The sequence below is a fragment of the Podarcis liolepis genome, assembly GCF_965112155.1.
Source record: "Podarcis liolepis genome assembly, chromosome: 2".
Taxonomy (NCBI): Eukaryota; Metazoa; Chordata; class Lepidosauria; order Squamata; family Lacertidae; genus Podarcis; species Podarcis liolepis.
In genome coordinates this window covers 35,177,522-35,199,989 of record NC_139555.1, presented here as the reverse complement: position 1 = coordinate 35,199,989, position 22,468 = coordinate 35,177,522, and the positions used below count along the sequence as shown (strand labels likewise).

The 22,468-nt window shown below is 42.7% G+C and overlaps 2 protein-coding genes across 7 annotated transcripts in view; one reads left to right on the top strand and one right to left on the bottom strand.

Moving 5' to 3' along the window:
* SAP30BP (SAP30 binding protein) overlaps positions 1-13,138 on the bottom strand; it is a 35,510-nt gene extending 22,372 nt beyond the window's left edge. The window contains exons 1-3 of one of the 2 annotated variants that reach the window (XM_083487388.1): positions 12,977-13,116; positions 10,597-10,706; positions 7,627-7,674 (exon numbers count right to left, since the gene is read on the bottom strand). In XM_083487388.1, coding sequence (XP_083343514.1) covers positions 7,627-7,674; positions 10,597-10,706; positions 12,977-13,094 — 276 coding nt within the window. In that variant the 5' untranslated portion in view covers positions 13,095-13,116. Of the gene's footprint in view, positions 1-7,626; positions 7,675-10,596; positions 10,707-12,976 lie in introns of both variants that reach the window. The other variant, XM_083487389.1, reaches the window with a different exon arrangement.
* A 59-nt stretch (positions 13,139-13,197) lies between these two features.
* The window catches only part of RECQL5 (RecQ like helicase 5), a 50,171-nt gene continuing 40,900 nt past the window's right edge, over positions 13,198-22,468 (top strand). For 3 of the 5 annotated variants that reach the window (XR_014522103.1, XR_014522104.1, XM_083487372.1), the window contains exons 1-8: positions 13,879-14,009; positions 14,149-14,283; positions 15,865-15,986; positions 16,649-17,167; positions 18,661-18,766; positions 20,608-20,719; positions 21,118-21,280; positions 21,791-21,876. Coding sequence is in view for 3 of the 5 variants with exons in the window: in XM_083487372.1 (XP_083343498.1) it covers positions 14,163-14,283; positions 15,865-15,986; positions 16,649-17,167; positions 18,661-18,766; positions 20,608-20,719; positions 21,118-21,280; positions 21,791-21,876 (1,229 nt within the window). In the remaining 2 variants the exon portion in view is untranslated. Of the gene's footprint in view, positions 14,010-14,148; positions 14,284-15,864; positions 15,987-16,648; positions 17,168-18,660; positions 18,767-20,607; positions 20,720-21,117; positions 21,281-21,790; positions 21,877-22,468 lie in introns of all 5 variants that reach the window. The other 2 variants (XM_083487371.1, XM_083487370.1) reach the window with 2 other exon arrangements.

Here is a 22,468-nt window from a genome sequence, read left to right as displayed (position 1 = left end):
TTCCAGATTCCTGCATGACAACTATATTTATTTTGCGGAGGCGAGAACAAAAAAAATATTATCCCAGCTGCAAACAGGAAGGAACATCAATATATGAAGAGTCAACTCCTCAGATTGTAATCTTTTCGATCTTAACATAACAGAAAGCAGATGTCTTTAATTTTGCCTTTTATCTTTAAGCTATATTAACACTGTATAAATCCACTGAACTAGTACGGCAGGCACCCAAACAAACAACATTTGACAAACCAGAAGTCAACTGAATCATTAAACACACGGGAGTCCTTAAATACCCTAACGCTGAATGTCAGGTCCAGTCACCTGTCATCAACTACTAGCTTTTTTCAGGACTTAAGTTTACCCCAAAGTTGTTGAGCTTCAGAGCTGAAAGCAGCTACAGAAATTGTGGCTCATCGTTTCCGTCCCCCCAATGAACATTTTACTAAGATTTTCTAAATAAGCTGCATATGAAGTTTCTACTATACAATTACCAACAACATCCCCTCCCTGTACCCTGCTTGATTTGTTTGTCTTGTTCAACATCTAGACTAAGGAAGAGTTTATTTGCTGGCCCACTGTTTAGATACCTCAGTTGGTTAGAGTGTGGTGCTAACAATACCAAGGTTGCAGGTTTGATCCCTGTAAGGGACCAGCTGCACATTCCTATATAGCAGGGGGCTGGACTACATGATCCTCAAGATCCCTTCCAACTCTAAGATTGTATGAGATACTTTCTGGCTTTTAGTCAGAAAATGGTATGCCACAATTGAATTTTGTTAAGTATGTTTAGGAACATTCATAATTAAGAATTGTAGGTTTTTACTGTCTTGCTCAGGCAGGGTGCCAACCCTACAGTTCCCCAGGGTTTCTCAATTTTCAGCTAGTTGCTATTAATGCTTCATGCAGCATGCTCTCCATATCTTGAACAGAAATCCCACTCACTAGTAATGTACAGTACAGTGGTGCCCCGCAAGACGAATGCCTCGCAAGACGGAAAACCCGCTAGACGAAAGGGTTTTCCGTTTTGGAGGTGCTTCGCAAAACGAATTTCCTATGGGCTTGCTTCGCAAGACGACAATGCCTTGCGAGTTCCTGCGGGTTTTTTTTCCTTCCCCCCCCCTCTAAGCCGCTAATCAGCTGATCCGATCAGCAGATAAGCCGCTAAAAGCTGCTAAAAGCCGCTAAAAGCGCTAATCCGTCAATGGGCTTGCTTCGCAAGACAAAAAAACCGCTAGACGAAGAGAATCACAGAACGGATTCTTTTCATCTTGCGAGGCACCACTGTATTTGAACAGCTACTAGTGGCTGGCTTAAACAGAAAAGGAAAAGCACCTCTCCTTAGGAAGCACTAGAGGAGGGGGTCAGCAAACTTTTTCAGCAGGGGGCCAGTCTACTGTCCCTCAGACCTTATGGGGGGCCAGACTATATTGGGGGGGGAATGAACAAATTCCTATGCCCCACAAATAACCCAGAGATGTATTTTAAATAAAAGCATACATTCTTCTCATGAAAAACACCAGGCAGACCCCACAAATAACCCAGAGATGCATTTGAAATAAAAGGACACATTCTACTCATGTAAAAACACGCTGCTTCCCAGACTGTCTGCGGGCTGGATTTAAAAGCCGATTAGGCCTTAGTTTGCCTACCCATGCACTAGAGAGCCTCTTTGGATTAAAAAAGCAACTGAATTCATCCCAGGACCTTTTCTCACAAGAGGCACTCACCTCTATGGTACTTTTGCTTAGTGGCATGTGGATGAACACACTCATGGTCTGACAAGTCTCAATTTGCCCTGGGAACAGCCATTTCCTGCAGAGAGGTAACTTTTTTGATGACGTGAGATGCGGAAACTGACTAGATGCAGTGTTCACTTTTAACCTGGGTCCTAAGATAGGTTTTGACATGCTTAATATACAAAATGGTTTTGGTTTTTTAAAAATGCTAGAATGTCAACAGTCAAGAAATAGCAACGAAAGAACAGTGCCCATCTAGCTCAAGTCATCAGGTCTCACAGCAAGGGGCATTTGGGAAGGGTAGTTTTTTTTCTTCTGGCAGCTAACACAATCTAAAATACCCTTCCCTCCCATTTGAAAGTCACACCACACCCATGTCAACAATCTGTGGTATTCAACACTTGAGGGAGTCAGGGGTTTGTTGCAGCTTGCACTCCTGCTGTGGGAAGAACAAGCAGACACGTAATGGACATGTCTCATCTTCCAAACAGCTAACCAAAGCTGTTCTACAAAGGTCCTAGGAAGTTTCATTCCCTCATTCACTTTTATAGTATAAATAACTGGGCAGAAAGAAGTAATGAAGGAGACAGAGACTTTGTTCTGGGTTTCCTTTTTTTGCTCATGTTTGGATTAACCATTAAACCCACTACATTAGGCTTAGATGCATGAGGGACAACCATATGTTACTTTCTAGACCAGACACCAACTAGGTTTTGCTAAGAGGGTTACTCTGAGAAGCAAATGCTTGTGCCAAGGTGGTAACCCTACTCCCACAAATGACCTGCTAGAAAGTTCTACTAGTACACCTCCTATTTCCACCTATACCCCTCTTGCATCTGGATTGGTAGCTGGTAGGATAATTTGAATCAGAGACTGGCAGTTGGTGATCCCTATAGCCTATCAGTGGTTTTCTAACCTTGACTCACAATAGACAGTGCATGACTCACACTGTGCCCCTCATTCCTCTTGGCATTTTAAGTAACGATCTGAATACCTCTTCCTGTTAAAGACCAGGGGTGGCAATTTATGATACATTATTTGCAGACTTTAGTCCTTGGCACAGGATCCGACAACAGAATAAAGGATTCTAGAGAATCTTCGCTCTTTCCAAAGGGCAAGAGACAGTTCAAACCTCTTGCCTTTTTGTCAAAGATCATGACTGTACTATACAAAAGCAGCATGCCATTGGGAATGGGGGTGAAGAGGAGAGAGGGTATGGTAACAACCTGATCTTTCACATCTTACACTGAACTCCCACCAGAGCTAAAGCCAAATATCAAAGTTACAGTGAGAAGTCAGCATGGCTTCTTAGAGTATCACTGGAAGTAATGTTCAGGAAAAAGTATTTTGGTGTTGCAAATTCAACACTGTTTAAATTTAGAACTCTAACATGGCAGCATTCTAACCAAATCTGGAAAGGGGCATAAAGAGAAGGAGCTCCTCAAAGGAGTTTAAGTGTTTTAAAGCACACAAGCAAGTGTCAAAGGCTCACTTGAAAAGGGCAGGGCACTGTGTATTAACTTGCTCATATCAGCATAAGTCAGATTAGTAATCATGGGCAAAGTTAATTATTCCTCTGTGAACATTACCTGGATGACTTAAGCAGAAGGAATGGTCTCACTTGTTACCTCTTGTAGTTTACCTATATTCAAACTTAGAAACAGAATCCTTGAGGAGAGTCCTCTGCAAGACACACACTTTAAGGTGCATATTCTACTATTACCTTTTTAGATTTTTTTAATCAATGCATTCAGTGACTGGAATTCTTTTAGAAGTCTAACTGGGACAATTTCTTTAAAAAGGAGAGGTGGAAACAAATTGCTGCCCTTATACTCATGAAGATTCCACTTCCCAGGACCCACTGAAAATCAGCTCCGGGTGGTAGACCCTCCAGAACAGAATGGAAGGTAGCACAGAGAGTTGCAGGAGGAACAGTCAAAAAATCAACTCCTTTTCTCTTCCACTAGTTGAAGCCTCAGCTGGATTAAAACCCCTTTCACAAAGCAACAACTGGATTACACCCAGGGAAGTGTTGCATTGGCACAATTCATTTAATACTTTAAATAAATGCTAATACTTACTGAGGGTCAAGCAAACATTCATGAAAAAGTATATAGTCTTTATGGCTGTAAAAGCAAACTTGAAATTATGAGGAAAGTCTTAAATGCCAGAGGGAAAGTGTTTCTTCTAGGGGAGCTTCAGAACTCGGCAAAGCTCATTTCCCCTTCCTATGACCAAAAGTAGTATGCAAAATAAGTAACTGTATGCAAGTTTCTTAATTAGCCCAGGATACACTAGTAGCAAAGTACAGCTTTTCTTTCCAAGATATCAAAACTCTCTATCGTTATATGGAGCATGCACACCATCTATTCAAGCTCCTGGAAAATACTTTACTTCCTTGATACAAAGATTTCCAGAGCTAAGGAAACATAGCAGGATTTTTTGAGGGGTAAAGTAAGTCTGGAACTTGCCTTTTAATGCTACCCACCTTCCTGACCTTTGAATCCTAGTTTGCATTTATCCACAGGTCATTGTCACTGCTATTCTGGGGAAGGAAGGGCCACAGGGAAAAGGGAACCAGGGAGCATATCATAGCATTTTGTCATAGGCATTTGGCCACTGTGAGAACATTTAGAAACCAGATGGGCCTTAGGCCTGATTCAGCAAGACTCTTCTTATGAATTATGAGAGAAATTGCATATGCAATTTTCTTCCTGAAAAGATTGATAATTGGGCATTTCCACCATACATGAATAAAGTCAGCCCCATTACTGGCCATACACCCAACACTTACTACCCTTATCTGGACAGATTTAGCCAATATGGAATTACCGTCGTTTTTCGTGTATAAGACACCCCCATGTATAAGACGCCCCCTATTTTGGGGGACTCAGATTTAAGAAAATCCACCATTGGCACTATCCGTGTATAAGATGCCCCCTAATTTTTGACATTATTTTTTAGGGGGGAAGCCTAGTACACGGAAAAATATGGTATATGCCACTAATAAAGCAGTTTGTAATATCTAGGGAGAAGATGGTTCTATAACACCCCCAGATTGACATAATGGATGTTATACAGCAATTGTAGTTTATTACTGCTGCATTTTTTACTGTATCAAGGTAATATTGTCAAAGGAATTGTGACATCTTTCTGCTCTATCCAGAGCCTCTTTTTTAAAAAGACTCTGGTCTACTTTAACTAGCCTTGCCCTGGGGCTTAAGTGGAAATCACTGTTTGATGTCAATGTCTGAACTTGAAAAGCTTACTGGAACATACTGTTCACATATGCAATGTGGCTGTAAAGTCTTCTGTCAAGTTTCAACTATATTATCTATAGCAACATCGACAAGAGCAGCACAAGTCCCAAAAATGAAAGAATAATGTGGTAGCCTTTATGAACACACAGCAGCTTAATACAACCTATAATAGCTTAACTTTGAAAAATCCACCTGGAAGAACAGTGACACCTTCTGGTTTACTACTGAACAGACAGCGTGATTCTGAATATAAGGAAGGGCTCTCCACCCAGTTAAGAGATTTAAGTTGTACAGTGGTGCCCCGCAAGACGAATGCCTCGCAAGACGGAAAACTCACTAGATGAAAGAGTTTTCCGTTTTGGAGGCTTTGCAAAACGAATCTCCTATGAGCTTGCTTCGCAAGACGAAAATGTCTTGCGAGTTCCTGCGGGGTTTTTTTCCTCCCCCCCCCTTTTTCTAAGCCGCTTATCAGCTGATCCGATAAGCTGATAAGGCGCTAAAAGCCGCTAATAGCGCTAATCCGTCAATGGGCTTGCTTCGGCAAGACGAAAAACCTCTAGACGAAGAGAATCACAGAACGGATTCTTTTCATCTTGCGAGGCACCACTGTACTGCATAACAGATAATCAGGTAACCAGCCCAGAAAGTGTTATGATGTAACTACAGGACAAGAAGGAACTCAAAGGCCACACACAGCGCTCCACATCCACAAAGTATAAAAAGTGGTATTTGATTCAGTGAGGGGCTATGACAGGAAGAGAAAAACAGTATTGCACCACCACATTACACAGAATGTAGGAGGCCAAACAAGACCATTTAAACGGCCTGTTTGTACATATGAAGTAGTTTTGGAATGTGGTACACAGCATTTAATATTCGCTCGGCACATTTTGCCCTTGGCTATCGGCCACTTGCGACCAAGTGAAGATTCCTGGGTGCCAGGATGGCATCTGAAATCACCACCTGCAGGTGCATCCCTGGGGATCCTTGGATCTTGACTGCTTTCATACACTAGCAACACATCCTGCATAATTCTATTCGTCATATTTGATCTGCACAATCAGAATGAATTTCAGGGATCAAAAACATTGTATTGGGGGGGGGGAGAGACTTTTGAGCCATCAGGCCCTCAAATGGCAACTAGGCATTCCCTTTTGGTGACTGTAACCCTGGTTTAAAGAGCCATTTGGCGCCCAGCTTATTTATCTGAGTTTCTAACACTTCTAGTATGGCATAACTTTGATGCTTCCATACATTCAATGTAGTATCTATATGGCACATGTAGTGCAGCACATGCTTTGTCATGCAAAAGGTCCCAGGTTCCATTCCTGGCCCTCCAGAAAAAATGAAAAACCCTACTTAAATTAGTGGATAGCTGGAAAGAAGCTTGCCCAAGGCTCTGGAGAACTACTGACAGAGCAGACAACACCATGCTAGACTATTATGTAAATGAGCAGCTTTATATATAAAAAAAAATCACAAAATAAACTTAAGAGTTTATGTGGAAAAGATTACATTAGTGTGCCATCAGTATAGTTTACCTAGTCAGCATAAAGTTTAGCATGTCAATGCAAGGAATGCCCAAGATTCTGGCCACAGCACAATTCAACATACAATGATAGCTGCTGATCACACTGACACAGCACAGACACTGCTAAATGATGGTCAGAAGACAGGAAGCATACTGTGAAACTGCTCCTGCTTTTCCTTTCCTTGGTTTGCTCTAACATTTTCACCAAGGTTAGTACAAACCAGCAGGCTTGTATCAGGGTCTGCAAATCATCTCTGAACTTTGCTTGGCATCAGTACATACTGCAATGCTACACTTGGGGCAAAATTGGAAAAGATAAGCAAATTCATACAGGAGAGAGGAGGAAGGGGGGAACACACGTCAGTGGCACCCTCTTAGTCTACTCTGCAGCACTTAATTATTTACAACAACTCCCCACCCCAGTGCCAAAAATCAGTTGCTATGACCAAATCCCCAGTGTCGCTCACTGGGACGAGACAGTTTGAGCATATTACACCAATCCTGGCCCAACTGCACTGGCTGCCGATTATTTTTGGGGCCCAATCTGGTTTTGACCTATAAAGTCTTAAACAGCTCAGGACTGCAATACCTGAAGGACCACCTCTCCCCCATATAAACCATCCCGGAATCTGCATTCATCTTCATGTGGTTCCTCCACATTAGGTCTGGAGGGTGGCAACACGAGAACTTTCTGGGCAGCATGGCTCACCACATACTCCAGTATTTATTAAACATAAGGCAGTATTAAACACTGTATAGATTTCAAATAAGTACACATGTACTCTTAGAAAAATACGCTTGCACATGGCAAGAAGCAATCTGATCATTCACAATATGTTCGTTGAATGGACTAGGTTTTCAGCCAATAGCCATCGGAACCCATGCAAAATATTTCTTATTGTAGTGAGTTACCTAATTTGTTCTGGAAAGTCATTTTAGTAGCCTTTCAAAATCTGGGCTATTTCTAAGTGTTTCAAGAGTTCCTTCCCACAGACCCCACAACAAGATTTTGCACCAGCTTGTCAACAATATGAGAGGCAAATGATGAACTAATCATGCTATGTACACTGTATTCCCATCATAACACTCTTCCAAATACCTTTAGGTCATCAGCCTCAGGTTTTTCAGTCTCTGAATCGTCATCTTCCTATAAGACAAAGAATTTACAGGATTAAGCTTTAAAGAGTGGGCTCAGCAAGTTCTTGCACGTGTAGCAAGGGACTTGCATTAAATAGCCCAGCTTCACCTTTGCATTCAGCTGAGCTGTTCTTGCAATACTTTTCCCTCCCTCTGATAAAACATCAATTCAGATAAAATATGACATTGACAAGACATCTCTACATCTAATCGAACAGGTGTCGGTATAGATTCCAAATGCCCATATAACATTTGATTTGTCGAAAAACAGACAACAAAAAAGCCAGCACAGATAGGAAAAGAAATTTGTGTCAAGCGGAAATTATTCACTGCCACTCTTTTATACCAAGACAGTTCATAAAGAGCGAACAAACATGAGATCTAAACACGCTAGCAATTATTAACACCTCTCTGATTTTGTGACCTCCAAAACACAGTGTATGCTCACTGAGTCTGAACTGGCAGTGACTGACCAAGAACAAGACATTGGGGCTGCAGTGGATAGCTTGGTGAAAACATCAATCCAGTGTGTGACAGCTGAGAAGATGATGAATACTATGTTAGGAATCATTAGTAAAGGGACTGAACACGGAACTGCCGATATAATGCCATTCATTATATGGTGCAACCATGCTGAGAAACCAGTGTACTGTTCTGGTTGTGTTATCTCAAAAAAGATATTAGAAAAGTAAAGAAGGGGGGTGGGGCGGGAACATCACCAAGGGGATGGAGGAAAGGTTACAACATATGGGACTTTTTAGTCTAGAGAAAAGGTGAAAAAGAAGTTGATAAAATGATGCATAGTATGCATAGATAGAGATAGATACAGAGAAGATTTTTTGCCCTCTCTTATGACACTAGAACTCGTGGATGAAGCTGAATTTTAGAAGAGTCAGGACAATACCTTTTCACACAGTGCATACCTTAACAATGGAACTCGCTCCCACATCCCCAGTGATAGCTACCAGTTTGGATGGCTTTAGAAAATTAGACAAATTAATGGAGGATAAGGCTATGTTCTACCTCCAGTGTCAGATGCAGTAGGCCTCTGAATACCAGTTCAGAGGAATCTCAGGTTAGGAGAGTGCTGTTGCACTCAGGTTCTGATGGTGGGCTTCCTATAGGCATCTAGTTGCCCACTGTGTTGGACAAGATGGTCCTTTGGCCCATTCCAGCAGGCTCTTCTTATGCTCTTAAACCAACAAAATCCACACCTCTGAAGAGGACAACCCAAATTGTTGGTGAAGATGAAATCAATGTGGGAATGGGGAAGACAGTATTTAAGAAGATCAGCATACCAGTATTGCCTTAAAGTTACATTACCAATCTGTTGGTTCTGATAATTGCTAAAGAACAATTCAATGAAGTCCCAAAGTTTCCATTCTCTTTCAGCAGCAGAGACCAAAATTATTACCACACTCATTTTGTGCATCTTTTTACAACCGATGTAGACCTAGCAGGTTCTCTATGAGACTTGTATACTGAACAATTGCCATTTCACAGACACCAAAACAAAAATCAACCATGACTATAAAAAGGTAGTTCTCCCTCATCCCATTCCCAGGAAAAAGGATTGCTTAAGTTTTAACAAGAACAAAAGCTTAGCTACTGTATTATGTAGAACATTAAATAATAATTCCACTCAATACAAACATGCTTTGTTCTCAGGTAAAATAATACCAATTATAGGCACTGTTATTCAAGCTAAAGCGAATACCATACAGAAAAATAGGGAATTAGACCATAGTCTGAAAAACTGTCCTCAAGATATTTACTTTTTAATGTGTTTGGTTCTAAGGATGTTAATTTTTATTTCTGAACAATATACATATGCAAAGTTGTCATCAGACAAAAGGAACACGTATGCAGACAGGAAGCCACATATACTGTAGTACTTTGCTTCTTGCAAACTAGTAAAAACAAACAGAAATGCACATGACTTCTGTTGGAAAAGGCTGTGAAATGTTCATCACAGTAACCTCTTACAAAATGCCATCTGAGTGTCTGCTCTAGCAATTTTACAGATAATGATAAGCACAATGCTAAAAAATTGGGAGACCAATCTTAACCCAGCAAGAAATCGTTACTGCAAAACAACTGGAGCAAATTGTCCTCTCCCTCTGACAGGTTACAGAATGAAATTTATAGAGTTACAACCTGACACACACAAACCAGGTATATGACAAGACATTTCAAATGTCTGTCGTGCTAATATTGGCAAAATCATCAAGCAACTATTTTAATATAAACTGTATTGTAGATTCCCCCCCCCCCGCCCCACTTCATCTTCTTGTGTACTAGACATTTCTCACACAGTGCAGGAGGTGGAATTTACTACCATAATAAAATATATGGTGTAAAGGAACACCCTTTCCAGCATATCTTAGACTACAGGTCTACCACAGACCCTTCTCAGACATCTTTCGTCATACATTCTAACAGCTTATTTGAAATAATGTTGTTCCTAAAAATTGTAGGGGAGGAAATACAACTAAGTTTCTTTTACAACTTAACTAGGGTACAGACCACTTAGTAAAATAACTGACAACTTAAATAGGAGCCATAGAGAATGTTACTGTAACAAGTGGATGCCAAAGAGCCCACTAGAAGACTGAAGGGATGGCTTGCTGGTAGAGAAGGAGACTCTTAATCTCAGGGTTGTGGGTTCAAGCACCACTTTGGGTAAAGGATTCCTGCCTTGCAGGGAGTTGGACAACACTACCCCAATTGTCCTTTCCAACTCTACAGTTCTATGAAAAGTCATACTTCCAGATGTGTTTACCTCTCTGACATTTTAAGCTATAACTCTATAAGCACATACATAGCAATAAGAGAAAGAAATAAGAAGTGAGGAGCCTGGCAAATCTATTACAAAGTGGAAGGTACAAAAGATGTTTGTATAGACTCAGCATTAATATAATTATATACCTACCGATTGTCTACTATTTTCATCTTCATCATCATCATAACCATCCTCCTCTCCCTCCATTTTACTGAAGTCATCCTCTCCGTAGCCTTCTGACACCAGACCTCCTTTTTCTTCTACCTCATCCAAAACAAGGGGAAAAATAAAAAATCAAGCTAGTGATCATTTGGTATTCCAGTGGAAACATATGCAAGAGATTGATACTGATTTAACAGTAACATACATACATACATCACAGAAGGAGGCAGTATCCAGCAGAAATCTGAGTACAACTTCTCTACTGTCTACCAAGGTACCTGATAACATCTTTCTGATTGCATTGCCTGGGTAGCCAGGTCATTCCTTTTGAGTTGGTAAATACTATAGTTCCCAAATATCTTAACTAATTTACACCTATTGATAGTCTGCTCACCTTAACAGATTCTTGCCAGACTGAATTTGCTGGGAGATGTAAGCACCTACATTACAGGATTTGTTTTATTAACTGGATTTGGAGGTGAAAAGACAATTGGAAAACTTCCTCCAACTGCAGAGAAATATTTGAGGCACTTTTGGAAGGGTCAAAATGGCTTCAGGGTTGTTGTCCTGTGCTATTTTAGATATGTGGTTTATATATGTGGTTACCTTGTGCATTTATGAACATTTATTCTATATTTGAGACATTGTGTGATGGCCCTGGTAATTACAAATTTGGGCACACAATTCACAGCTTGCATAAAATCAAACACTGCAGCTGCATATTACAGTTGTTGTTGTTGTTAAGAAGCTAACAGCACATTTTACATATAAAGGTTCCGGTGTGGCTGCACATCAGAAGCTAGTTTTGAATCACAGGCATCTGAAATACACCTCTGAGAAAGAAAACTGGCTGGAAGGCAGACATTGGGGGGGGGGGACGAAGGTCCTCGGTAGGTTTGGGGATGGGGAAGTAAATCAGTGGCACAACATATGCTTTATAAGTAGAATGTCTAATGCCAGTGTGATAGGAATTTTATGGTCTTAGATATATAGTAATGTTCATAACTGCACATACATAGATCAGCACAGGAAAGCCAACCTGGAACCATTTTGATTCCTAAACTGACCAAATCCTTTCTCTGCAAGGTTAAAAATGGAAAAGCCTCCCCATTGTCTCTTCCTTCACAAATCCTGTCTTAATCTGTGTTTGAATAAGGTGTGAGCCTGTGACCTGGCCCAGGAAATAAGTATTTTAGCACTACAAAAGAATGGCCAGGCTCCCCAGAAATCCAATCAAGCAACTTGCCAGACAGGAGATAAACTGGGACAGGAGAAAAACAACATTTAAATTTCTGTGATGTAGGTGGGATGTATCTGAGGGGTGGTCTTAGGTTACACCCCTTCTGTGATGTATGCATAATGTTTCTGGGGGTGGTCTTGATCTAGAGGATGGGAATTTCAAAAGTCTTTATAAGGCCTTGCAGGCCATTGTTCTGGGTCCTCTTCCTCTCCTGCGTGTGAGGGGAGTACCCTGTTGCAACAGATCAATAAAGATCAAGCTTACTAGCTGCTTTGCTTCTCAATATTCTCTGGTTGGCCTCTGTTATTTTCTCCTACCAATAGGGAACCTATGTAAGGACTCTATATGGGCTCTTGGATACCCCATAAGGGAAAAGGGCATATTTTTATTTACAACACCAGGCATCTCCGTTTAAAAGGATATCAGGCACTAATGCCGGGGAAGAGCCAATGGCCCAGGCTTTTGGGATCCACTGCCAGCCACAATACAGCAGCAAATAACAATAATTTAGGTCAGGGCCGGATTTAGGTCTGATGAGGCCCTAAGCTACTGGAGGTAATGGGACTCTTTAAATGTCCAGCTGTCCTGGGTTAACAACAAATTGTCACTTTTTTGTCTGTTGAATATATGCTATATTACAATTTATGGACCCAATAGGTATCTAAAGCCATTTGCACATAACAAATAGGATCCTACACAACACAAAACACTGTTGCTGTATGTAGGTTTTATTTTGTTTGTTTTTTATCTTATATTTTGGAAATGTACATCCCTTTAATTTTTTTAGGGGCCCCCAAGAGAGTGGGGCCCTAAGCTATAGCTTGCTTAGCCTATACGTAAATCCGGCACGCAAATTCTAGGTGAATTCGTAGCCTCACTATACGCCCTAAGCACAAATTAACGCTAGGCAGAAGATGCTGCTTGGCGAAACGCCACGTCGTCTTCCATCATCCCAGAGAAGCGTGATTATTTCCCCCTTTTACCGAACAGCGGCGAGGCGGGGAATATCCTCCCACCACAGACCCCTCCAGCTTTCCGTGGAGGCCCCGGCGTAAAAAAAGACATGCCCGAACACCCTTCATTCCTTAATTCCGTCCCCGCCCCGCCATAGTCCCACCAAGGCCTCACCTGTCGTCCCTGCTCCTCGCTCGCTGGCCGCTCCACCGGCCTCACTATCGGATTCGGGCTCGGAATCCTCAGCATAAACGGCCAAAGAAGAGAGGACGCTTTTCTTCGCCGCCGCCATTTTCTTCTATCCGAGCGTCGCGAGCGTATTGTCTTCCGGCGCGCGCGAGTGACGCACGAGGCGGGCTGCTGGGGAAAATGCTGTTGCCGCGGCAACCGCTCTTATAGCCTCGCGAACGGAAGCCGTCGCGGACGTCATCTCGCCGCGCGCCGAATCCGTGCCGCTGCCGGAAACTGCCTGAGCGCGCGGGTGGCGGGTGGGCGGTAAGCGGCGACTCGGAAGGGCCCAGGAGTGTCGTTGGACGATGTTGTAAAACTAAAACACTCGCCCTGACAGAGGCGTAGCTGGGAGCCAGTGGCCTGCCTTCTCTGAGACGGAGGGTGTTGGATTGCGCGCGAAGTCGAAAGCCGGGCTGAGAGGCTCTCCACGTAGTCCGCGCTCTTTCGCTCTCCCGCTTTATCTGTGGTAGTTCTGGGCAGCTGGACATTATTTGGGAAGAAGGAAACGGAAACTGGTCAGGGAAGGCCTTGCAACTCTAGTAAAATTCAGGAGGAAGAGGGTCGTTAAGAATCGTAGTGTTCTGGCTACACAGTAAGGGTGGGAGCTGATTTACCTTTGTGCTTAGGAATTGTTTCAGTTTCTTTCTCCTGAAAGAGCTGGCATGTGAGTTGGGTTAAAAGGATGTATAAATGGGATTGAGGTCAGGCTTCAGAGGAAGTAACATAACGTTAAAAGCAGCTGTAGGATTAGTAGGAGTGAAGAAAACCAGCCCAAAAGTGACTCGCAGCAGCTAATCAGAAGCAGTGTGTTCTGATATGAGAGGTATTTTTGCTTTCAGGTAGCGTCCTCTTCTGCTGCGCCTACATCTTCGGCTTTTCAGATGGCGCAGGCATTTCGAGAACTCTTTCTGTTTTATTGGATTAGAGAACATAGCTGAATGTAGATGTTTGTGCCAAAAGGAAAGTGTGGACATAAGTAAGTTTGGGTTTATCTAAATGGGGCTGTTCCACTCTGCCTGCCCTGAGAAGCCCCTTGTGGCTAAATGATGGATTGTAGCAGACAATCATAATTGCACAACGATCCTCTCCTTATCTATATTTTGAATTATCTCCAGTATCTCCTTATAAGATGAGTAACTGCTCTTCCTCAAGACTAGAAGATAGAGTTCAACGAACTCTGAAAAAAGTGTTTGGATTTGACACTTTCAAGACTTCATTGCAGGAAAGTGCAACCAGAACTGTTGTGAAAGGTAAATTGCAAATACCTGTTTTTGCAATATGTAGTAGGGTTGAATAATTTTGTCTTTTTCACATGCTATTCAAAACACCACAGTTCCTTCATTTCTGCAAATGTAAAAAATACGATGACAAATGATACTTACAGAAATTAGATTTCTGCTTTGGAGTTTGCATTAATTACACTATACGGTACAAAGGCTATACAATTTGTATAAATATACTTCCCCTATAGCTGAAGGTGTTGTGGTCAAATTTTAGGCAGGAGTGGCTGACCTGTGGCCCTCCAGGTGTTACTGATAGAAGCTGCAAATCCAACAGCACCTGTGGGGCCACAAGTTAGCCAGCCCTACTTTATTTATTAAATGTATACCCTCTTCCCAAAGGAGCATAGGGCTTACAATCCATTATCAATTCCTCAGTGAAATGTCTCTTACAGGGAACAAGTGAATGCTTGGCCAAGGCTGCTGCCCAAGGGAATAAGCTCTATTGAACAATGAGGTATACTTCCAAGCAAACATGGGTTGCACTCTCAGTCTCTTAAATTCACTGTGTCCTAATCTACTGCTTTGGTTATGGCAATTCCTTTATTTTTTGGGTTATTAGGTTTGCAGCACGGTGCTAAATGTGCTTGCTGGGAAGTAAGCCTCATTCTGTTCACTGACGTTTACTGTCAATTAATTGTGTTTATGTTTTGCAGTATGTTGTCTGAAAGTGCGTTGCCTTAAGCTGAGCAAAGCTTTAAACCTGGAACAGTTGCACCCAAACTTAAAGCATGATCTACTGTGTGACACTGGCATTGGTGCTTGTGAAGTAGAAGCAGCCAAAGATAGCATACAGGTGTCGTGCTTTCCAGCTGGGAGCTGAAAGGCAGTCAAGAGACATTCCACATTCAGATTTTGGCCATTTCATTATGTTCATTTGTATGGCTGTGCATTGAGGCATAGTCTACTACAAAGCTGGGTTTTGTGTTGTCATTTGATGGCTGGCATATGCCCATGCTTGGCCATTAGAGATGTGGAAACCTAGAAAAATTGAGAAAGGGGACATTTCCCATCCCTATCTTTCTTGGCCTTCACAGTCTATTGGCTATGAACAGAAGTAGGGTACACATTGCATTTTTCTAGTGCAGGGCTTTCTGGAGCAAGCTAGAGGATAGGATCTGAACCAATGGCTTCAAGTCACAAGAAAGGAGATTCTGACTCAACATCAGAAATAACATTCTGGCAGGAGGAGCTGTTTGACAGTGGAATGGACTCTCTCAGAAGGTGGTGGACTCTCCTGGTTTTTAAGCAGAGGTTGAATGGCCATCTGTTACGGATGCTTTAGTTGAGATTCCAGCATTTCAGGGTGTTGGACTAGGTGACCCTCGGAGTCCCTTCCAACTCTACAATCTATGATTCTGTGTAACAAGTGTTCTATTTTTCTGTTAACTATCAATTTATTGTCTTGCCAGCACAATGTTTATATAGATATTTTGTAAATGTTATCAGCTTTCTCCAAAACACTTAGTGTCCACGCCCCCCAGCCCAGAAATGCAGATAAATATATTTGTGTTTTAAAAAGCCTTGATTGCTGCACTGTTGCCTTTGCAGGGGAGAAGGATGTCTTTGTATGCATGCCCACTGGCGCAGGGAAATCCCTGTGCTACCAGCTTCCAGCAGTCCTGGCAACAGGAATCACTATTGTAATTTCACCTTTAATTTCACTGATTCAGGTATTACCTTTTATTGTAAGAAAGAATGGAATCTTGAAGAACCTGTTGTGTCTTGCTTATGGTCAAAAAAGTAAAATTTGAGATGATTGAAATAGAATAGGTACCATATTAGCTGAATCCACCTCATCTGTGGTGTCAAGTTGACCAAACACAGATCATAGTTATGTTAGTGTATAATTCAGTGGTGTGCTCTATAACCTGATAGAAATAATCCTTTTTTATAATAATTCCTAATATTCTTAATGTATTGGATGTTTGAGTGAAGAAGATTATTCTGTTTTTTTTAATGTATCTGTTATGCAGATAAAAATGCAATATATTGACACAATTCCCTGTTCTCGAAAGTAAACTAATGCGGTTTCTTGAACTTCACTACCTCAGAGAAACAAATTGATTGCCAGACATTGTAAAATTATCATTGCTAATGAAATAGACTAGAGACTGACAGTCTTGTCATTTGATTATGTTGGGCTGCCTAATTACAACCAGTTTCTGTAAAAGAACAATATTTTAAGTCTTTAAAATAAATATAACACGGAGATGTTTTTTGCAAACTACAGGGCTGGTGGTAAAGCCTGATTGATTAGGAATATATCTGTATGACAGCTATTTTGGTAGAAGGATGCTTTCCTCTAAGCGCCTTGCTCTTTTTTCTTTCACAGGACCAAGTGGACCATTTGCTCTTGCTCAGAGTGAAAGCCAGCTCTCTTAACTCCAAGATTTCTGCTCAGGAGAAAAAGGCCATCTTAGCTGACTTGATGTGTGACAAGCCTCAGATAAAGCTCCTCTACATCACACCAGAGATGGCAGCTTCCTCTTCCTTTCAGCCTACCCTGAAGGTTCTAGTGTCTCGAAACCTCCTTTCCTACCTAATAGTTGATGAGGCTCACTGTGTTTCTCAGTGGGGGCACGACTTCCGACCAGACTACCTGAGACTTGGCTCTTTGCGCGGTCAAATACCCAACACTCCATGCATAGCCCTGACGGCCACAGCCACTAAACAGGTCCAAGATGATATTATTGCATCGCTTAAGCTAAAGAGGCCTGTTGCCACTTTCAAAACACCTTGCTTCAGGTCCAACCTGTTCTATGATGTGCAATATAAAGATACCTTAACGGATCCGTATGAAAACCTGAAACAGTTCTGTCTGAAGTGTCTTGGGCAGAAGAATGACTCCGGGGTGAGTTAAATCTGTAGGAAAGATTTTGTTTTTAGAGTTTTCTCCCCTGTCTGTCTTACTCTAGGCAGCTTTCATTTTAAATGGATTGGAATATATTTCCTAAAACTTAACTTTATTGGGGCAGGGGATGAATGAAAGGGGATTCTCGATCAGCAGAGCAGACGGTAAACTGTTAACTCCACTTGGGAAAAAGGCAAGGCCAATCAGGGAAAAAACAACATTTGGCTTGTCTAGAAAGGAGGAACCTTCCAGCTTTGGGCTCTGCCTTCTAGAGAAAAGCAGGGCAATGTGGTTGCTCCTGGGCTACTGCTTGGCAGTTGCTTATAGTCCTTAGGCGTATACAGGGACAGGGAGAGATTATAATGCTTTTAGAGCATTGGGTGTTGTGATGGTGCCCAGCGCTGTATGATCCTCCAGTTTGCACAGCCTCCAGCTGACGGGACAGCTGCCCAGGGTAGCAAACGATCTCCTTGAGCCCCTTGCATCCCCCATCAAGAGAGGGAGATAGCTGCCCAGAGTAGCAAGCAGATTCAAGAGTAGTGAGTAGACGTCTCCAAGCCTCCTGTATGTGGTGCTCTGCTCACCGGCAAAGGGAGTGGCAACGGGGGTGGCGTGGGGAACCACACTGGGCATGTGCAGCACTCAGCATGCTCTCTCACTCTCTAGTCACTGAGGTGCTTCAGAGAAGAAATCCACCACCTCTCCTGGCAGCCCAGCTCCAAACTCTGCCAATGGACAAGCATGCCAAATTCTTTAATAATGTCCCTCAGCAAGGGCTCATGGACACCTTGCACAGGGGGGTTGAAGCAACTCTGTCCAGTGCTGCCATAGCCTCCATTTCCAGCCAGCAAGCATCGTAAGGGCACCCACTGGATAAGTGCCCATCTTTTACCCTGTTAATCTCTTCAGAACCCTCACTAATTTGGCAGCCTGGTATCCCAAGGACCAGAGGCTTTGCTTGTAAAGCAATGCTGTCATTCACTGCGAAGGTAGGATTGAGAGATCTGTCAGAGTCATTCATAGAATTTAAGGACCAGAAGTTCTTCTGTGGATTTAGTGTTTATTGTAGTTCATGCATTTTTAAAGCATTTCCCAATAGCTTCTTTTAAGGGAGAGGAGGAAGAGTTAAATCTGAGATTCTCAAGAGAGTTGATTTCATTGGATTGCATGTTCCCTTCTATGAAATTTCTGCATAAAATATGTACAATGCTGACCATAAGGCATGCATATGAAAGGCTATTACCACTGGCTGGAATCCATCACAGCACTAAATTTCTTGTTCTGTCAGCACAAGGATTTCTGTTTGTGTGGAAAAGAGGGAAAGTCCTGTTGCACAAGTGGAAATCCTTTTGCTGACAGGGATGTGGCAGTTGAATACCACCCGTTGTTTTGTTCTTCTTGATACCTTGGATCTATACCAGCTCTTAATAACATTAATAGGTTTCCTTATGACACTTTGATTTATGTTGCCTACACTTCCTCCCCCTGTGTAGCGCTACTCAGGCTGCGGAATTGTCTACTGCAGGAAGAGAGAAGTATGTGAACAAGTGGCTATTGAACTTAGCTACAGAGGAGTCAACTCCAAGGCATATCATGCAGGTAGAAAAAGCTGTGTTACTTTGATCCGTAAGCATTTTTTAAGTATGCAAAAGAGTTCTTTATTCTAGCCTCAGGGTCCAGTCAGTATACTGTGGGTTGTAAAGCCCGGTCTTGACTTGTTTTTCTTTAATAAGTTCTTTAGAATGCAAATTTAGGACCACACTGATAATGATCTTGCTGAATAGAGTCCATTCCAAAGCACAGGAGTCTTATTATCCTGCCAGATCATTGTGTCAGGGGTAAGATTTCAGGTTGCTCAAAATTCAGGGCCAGAGGGAGTGGCAAAGTCCTGCATCTGTTCAGGACTGCACCTCTCTTCAGCATGGCCAATGGTTAGATATGATGAGGGTTATAATCCATAGCACCTGGGAGGCACTGGGTTTGGGGAGGCTGATGTGTGTGAATGATTGCCATACCCCAGCATTCCTTTCTATTCCTAGTTAACTTTAGCCCAGCTCCCTTTCTCCTAGTCCCTTTTCTCTGTGTGCTTTCTTATTGTAATTTCTCCTTTCCTGGACCTCCCCCAAACTTCTCCTGCTCCGGCTTGCTTTTCTTTGCCTCATGATTCTCCCACGCTTCCCTTCCTAGTCCTCCTGTTTCTTCTGCCATTTCTGAATGCTTATCTCAATCCACTACCTTCTTCCCTTTCCCCCTTTTATTTGGCTTGCAAACTGGATGTTTGAATTAATGCCAAAAGTGTTGCTAAATTGAGTACTTCTGGTGTATTGACTTTCCCTGAAGCCCTTTGCACTCAACTTTGCTTTAGTTTCCCCACACATGAGTTCCAAGGGAAAACGTCTCATACTTGGCTTCTAAACTTGTTCTGTACTGCTTTTTCAATGATACTTCTTGTCAGTACTAGGTTGGGATCACAGGCAGCTATGCAAGGAACTGGAATGTATACTCTAACACAGTGTTTCCCAAACGTTTTTGGGCAACGGCACACCTGTTTACTGAAAAAAAATCTCGCGGCACACCACCATTAAAGCCCCGCCCCGTGACGTCAGCGTGCAGCGTCACGCCGGGAGGGACGCACAAAAGTGAAAGTTTTTTCCCTCGGCAGCTCCTCTCAGCTGCGCTCAATCCGCCTCGGAGCGCAGGAGCGATGCCTCTCTCTGGCTCTCCCTCCGCGCAGGTTGAGGGAGGGAGGGAGGGGCGCGTGTGACCCGTCTCTGCTGGGAGACCAAACCCAGCGAGGCAGAGTCGCGCGGAGGCGCCCAGGCAGCGCTGCCGGCTGCGAGGAGGAGCGCCAGGCAGCAGCAGGAGGTGCGGCCTCTCCTCGCCGCCGCCGCCCCGCCTCTCACCGCCCGACTCGCCCGCCTCCCTCCAGGCATCTCGCGGCACACGAGGCAACGTCTCACGGCACACTCGTGTGCCGCGGAACACCGGTTGGGAAACACTGCTCTAACACATACTCCCTGCCATCAGGAGCTGGGTCCTAGAGTGTCACAGGCTGTAGGTGCTGCTCTGTTGACCCAATCAGGACTTCTAATTCTTCTGCCTGGCCAAACTGGAAGCCTCATTGCTTCCCTGCTAATCACAGTGCTTTACGGACCACATTTTTATTCCCTTTTGTGTCTGAAGGAGGTTTGGGGATCTGAGTACACATAGTCTTGGGAGCTTATGGAGTTAGACTCCATCCTCAGACCATGAGAATTCTGTTTTAGGTCTTGGATTCCCCTCACATATGCTGGCAAAACAGGATAGGAGAAGTAGGCAGGTAGATGGATTCAAAGACAACTAGGGACTGATAGGTTGGTGTGGTTTGCCCCTTGGTGATGACGGTAAGAGCAGAGGTTCTTCCTGCTGGTATCGCACTCTTGTCTTTTGCTTCTTCTCAGGACTGAAAGTAGCAGATAGAACATCGGTTCAGAATGAATGGATGGAGGAGAAGGTTCCAGTTATTGTTGCTACTATCAGTTTTGGAATGGGAGTTGACAAAGCTAATGTCAGGTGTGTGAAGTCATCCCAAATGGGCGATGCATACTGATTGTTCAATATACATTTGCTCAACATCTGGAAGAACCTGGTACCACTATATTTCCTTGCCTGTCCCTCTTAACAGAAGGGTGTAATTACAGTGGTGCCTCGCAAGACGAAATTAATCCGTTCCGTGAGTCTCTTCGTCTTGCAAAGTGACTCAAAAAATGCAAAACCCTTTCGTCTAGCGAGTTTTTCATCTTGCGAGGCATTCGTCTTGCAGGGCACCACTGTAACAGCAAAAATTGGGCTTCTCACAGAGTGGTCTCTCTTTTTTTGTATGCTTAGGTTGGTCTGGGATTTGTATGCAGTTCTAGTTTTGTTCAGATAGGGATTTGAAAGTAATAGCTTAATTGTCTTACACCATGCAGATTTGTTGCACATTGGAATCTTGCACAATCTATAGCTGGGTATTACCAGGAGTCCGGAAGGGCTGGGAGAGATGGAAAGCCATCCAGCTGTCGCCTCTATTACTCGCGGGATGACAGGGATCAAATCAGCTTCCTGATCAAGAAGGAACTTGCTACGTTGCAGGTGAGAACCTTGTGTGACATGGTTCAATGCAGTTCACGTGCCTTAGCTAATAGTCCTTTGATTACAGTAAACTATATATTATGCTCTTGCATTGATGTAGTGTAATTGTATGTAATTTTAATTTTGTGAGGTCCTTTCACATGCTAATTAAGAGGAAGATATACATTTTACTAAATACGTGGCAGTATAGAGACCTTTAGATTTCCCTACTGTCACTTCAAAGGGGCTACATATGGAGTCATTTGTTGCTGCATTAGAGAAGTACTGGAGGCAACATTAGGATGAAAAATATAATATTAAGGTTTGGTTGCACGGAGGTGCACAAAAGGTGCACCTGAAAAGTTTGTGGTTTTACCTATGTGTAGCACTCCTACAGAGTTGAATGAATATTGGTTATTGTGTCACAATGCAACTAGAGGAAAGAGGCGTAGTTCTGAAAGAAAGCTTGCTTTTGAACACAGTGTTTCTAAAAATAAGTGGTTTTGCTTATTTGTTTTTACCTTTCTTCAGGAAAAGCGAGGCTCCAGATGGAAAGACTCCAGTAAAGCTATGTTGAAAGACTTTGATGCTATGGTGGCCTTCTCTGAAGAACTGGGGTAGGTTTATCCTAATAGTTGATGGATTGGAGAAACATATATTTGTTTCCTAGTGGTTGGAATCTTGAGGGCTTTGCTTTTTATGATGTGGAAATGCAGCATGATAGACTGATCTCATAATGGAGGTTTATGTGTATGTGGTAGCACAAATGGCCCATGTTGTATTATGTTTACCAGATTTCTGCTAAAGGTTTCTGGTAGGAAATTTCTGGTAGGAATGTTTACCAGATTTCTGGTAGGAAATCTATTCTACATATTACTGTATTTTTGGAACCTCTTACTAGCTTTAACTTCTTTGAAAAGAAAGGCAATATGAAACCTAATGGCTTGATGTAGAAATAATTTTAATTGAATATTGTTTAGTCATGAAGCTGCCTCCTGTGATGTATGGTGGTCCATTGGTTGTGAAACTTTGCATAGAAGTTTGGAATGGTCAGCCCTTTAGAGAGTTGGCTATTTTGGATGGAATTCATTGCAGTACTATTATGGTCGTTCCATGAGTGCAAGCTTTCCTGCTTGCCAAACGGAACAATTTCCTCTCTCCCATCCCTGTGCACTCTTCTGGGGTTTCTCCCAACCTCCCAAAGAGATA